The 3421-nt window shown below is 40.2% G+C and overlaps 1 protein-coding gene across 1 annotated transcript; it reads right to left on the bottom strand.

The window, feature by feature from the left end:
* Window positions 1–1199: 1199 nt before the first annotated feature.
* Window positions 1200–3214, bottom strand: LOC143600955 (putative pectin methylesterase CGR2). The gene is made up of 4 exons (XM_077078487.1): window positions 3202–3214; window positions 2151–2564; window positions 2009–2064; window positions 1200–1413 (listed from the first exon to the last, which is right to left on the bottom strand). Exons 2-4 carry the CDS (start codon window positions 2455–2457, stop codon window positions 1261–1263), a joined length of 516 nt encoding a protein of 171 aa, XP_076934602.1. The 5' UTR covers window positions 2458–2564; window positions 3202–3214; the 3' UTR covers window positions 1200–1260.
* Between the last annotated feature and the right edge of the window lie 207 nt (window positions 3215–3421).

Raw genomic sequence — 3421 nt, 5'->3', positions numbered from 1 at the left:
TCAGGGAGATGACTAGTACAATTAGTTAAACTTCACTTGAACTTCTATAAATCGGTTGTCATCTCTATCTATTGACGGATTTAGAAGATAATTAAGAACCACTAATTGGTACTGTCTTACTAATCCTTTTCATTAGTAAACATTTGTTAAAGGTGACATATTACTATACCAAGTCACACACTCACATGACTATGTAGAAGAGATCATAATATTGATCATGTCAAACTTATATCCTTGTTTACTAATGAAAAGACAAATGTGAAATGCCTTTGCTTTCTCGATGCCCTTCGACAAACACCAACATGATTGCCCCATTTGCATCCTTTCTTTTAGTACCCATGTGGCCATGTAGGCCCCTTACATGTTACATAAACCCATTAATTAAACAACTTACATCATATCCTCTTTAAAATTGGGCCCAACCATCATATTGATTAGACATTTTATCATATAATGACGTCCCATTGACGACAATAGAGGGGCACAAAAAAACGGGTCCAGACCCGACCCGGCGAGGCGATTCCTACCCGAACCCGATCCTACCCTACCCTACCCGCGGGTATGGACCAGGTCTTGGGTTTCCCTCTGAAACTGGAACCGTAACCGGTGGAACCGGTTCCACCAATACCCGGTCAAAACCCGGCTGTACCCTACCCGAAACCCGAAAAAAAAACCCGACGGAACCGGTCAAAACCCGGTCAAATACCTGACTATACCCGGAACCGGTTCCTACATGAACCCGATTTTGACTTTTGTTGACTATCGGTTCTGGTTCCTAAGAATACCCGGTTTGTGCACCTCTAGACGACAATATTCTTGTAGCAAACATCCAATTTTTGACATCCTGGCATTCATGTTCTGTAAATATTCCAACATCATACCACTTGGCTTGTAACACTAAAAGTCATTCATGGTGACCCCAACTCAACATATTCATAATTTATTTTCAAGTTGAAAGTTGTAAATTTGACATGAAAATAAAACGTGTCACAAGTTAAATATTTATATAAATAAGGCAACTGCTATTAAAATTGTTATTTGTCTTTAAACGAATAATTATACAACTATTGAATCGGTTCGCTAAATCTTAATGAATTGGTATAAATAACAGCATAGGGTGGTGATGCAAATATGCAATCAACATTTTCCACCAAATTGAAACAAGACCAATACAACTATATTCATATATGAGCTAGGCTTCTTTCTTGCTAAAATCCCAGCTAAAATGATTATGAAATATGAATAGTTAATATCTCACCATTAATGGTATGAATTCAAGTGGAAAATTTGGCATTTTGGTTTGTACGCGTTCTTGGCAGCAGCCTGTTCAAACTTCTTGGCTGCTTTTTCGTTCTCTTCTAGGCTTGTTTGCACGAAAAACCGGGCCCACCAAGACGCGCTCCGCATTTTAGCCTTCACAGAATTGTCATTTAAATTGTTAGTTTTCCAATCATAGAAAACTTATTAAATACAAGGCGCCTAAATTCTACATACTACTGTAATAACATTGTTTTCCTAATCATAAATAATGCACAATTATTTTTAAAATTGGAAAACTTGTTTGTGGTCCAGAGGTGAACATAAAAACCGGGTTGGAACCAAAACCGATTTTTCCCCAAACCAAAATCGGTTTGGACAGGACTAAAAACCGCAGGGTTGTAATTGGTTTGAGAACCCCTATGTCGGAACTGATTAAACCCGAACCAGTTTGGGACCGAACCAACCTGCCCCTTTCCCCTTACAAGCCAATCTCAACCTGAACCATTTTGGCCAAAAAGTGATGTTGACCTTGATTGACCGAACCCAAACCGGCTTGGGCCAAAAACCATGTTGGCAACTTTTGACCGAATCCAAACCAGTTTGGGCCAAGAACTTAATTCGTACACCTCTAGGCGGGTCAACCCAACCAACCGAGCCTGGCCCGGCCCGGCCCAGTCAGTTTCAACCAGTACAAAAGTGACCAACTGCAACCCCAATCACAAAACTCAAGTATGTAAGTTGAGCTTACCGGGCGTCCAAATCTTGATGCTTGGGTGAGTTTAGCTTTCGAATTACTAGGTTTACCTAAAACACAAAGGTAATGATTAAAAAAATTAAAAACCTTATGTTCAACCTTAATCAACTATCATTATTATTAAAAAAAAAAATACCTGTGAATATAACAAGATTTTGAGCAGAAACCCTTGCCAAATCCGGAAGTGTCTTATTAAGATACTTAGGCGACAAATAATCAACCGAATCCGAAACAATAATCAAAGAAAACGACTTAGCCCTATACGGCAACGGAAACTTAATATCAGCAACCCGAACAAGCCCCTTCCTCACAAGACTCCTGCACGCGACATCACTTTCCTCAACATCATACGGTTCAACACCCCACGCTTCAGCGTCCTTCTCATCTCTTAACCGAGACACTATCGCACACGTATCGGGCCCCACGTGTAACACCCTGCGCATACTGTCACCATATGTTTTCTTCAATATCGGTATTGCTGTTTGAACATCGTACGCGCAAGTAAAGTCACTTTGGATCTTGCTAAATGTTTTATAGTCCCCAGAAGCAGCTGCATTTGAAGATCAACTTAGATTATTAAATGTTGGTATATTGGTTTTTAATGATCCGTCTTTTGGTCACTGCTGGTCCCAACTAACGAATTGGGTACTAATGGTCCCAACTTTTAAAGTATTTGTTCCTAATGGTCCGCGACTAACAGCATCCTAACGCCGTTAGTTTCAGGTCGCCGGGAAAACGTTTTTGGCTGGAAAATTCAAATTTGTTGCCGGAAAACACCACCTGAACACCGCACCCACCGCCAATTGACTCACCGCTAACCAACTACCACCACTTGAGCACCATCAACCGATTCCGACGTTTCCAGCGACCTCAATAATTGGGGCTTTTATTAGAAAAAGGTTCCTAAAGGTCCGATACGAAGTTGCCAAGATGTTTGGGACGAAAATGTTGAGTTTTCGGGAAAAAAATTGATTTTTCCGGCCAAAATCGTTTTTCTGGCGACCTGAAACTAACGATGTTAGGATACAGTTAGCTGCGGGCCGTTAGGAACAAATACTTTAAAAGTTGGGACCATCAGTAGCCAATTCATTAGTTGTTTCCAAAAGACTAGCTGGGATCATTAAAAACCAATATACCTTAAATGTTTAATATATGTGCATCAAATCAAAAAACATTTAAACACAAACCTGGGCCTTTGAAAACATAAGCAATGACAACAATGGTTCCCTGAATTATGAAAAATATTAATATGGATTAAAGTGATAAAAAAACGTATGAGGGAATATTAAATAAGTGGGCTTACTAGTAATCCAAGTAGAATGGGTAATAAAGGAGGGGTTTGTGATTTGGAATGAAAGAGGCCAGCAGCTCCTCCGGTACCTGGGAATCGGCGAGTGGGGCCGGGTC

Source organism: Bidens hawaiensis, unplaced genomic scaffold (assembly GCF_021521415.1).
Source record: "Bidens hawaiensis isolate Kalapana, Puna unplaced genomic scaffold, B.hawaiensis_p1.1 tig00055129_1, whole genome shotgun sequence".
Lineage (NCBI taxonomy): Eukaryota > Viridiplantae > Streptophyta > Magnoliopsida > Asterales > Asteraceae > Bidens > Bidens hawaiensis.
The sequence above is the reverse complement of the archived record's forward strand: the minus strand, read 5'-3'. Positions and strand labels throughout refer to the sequence as shown.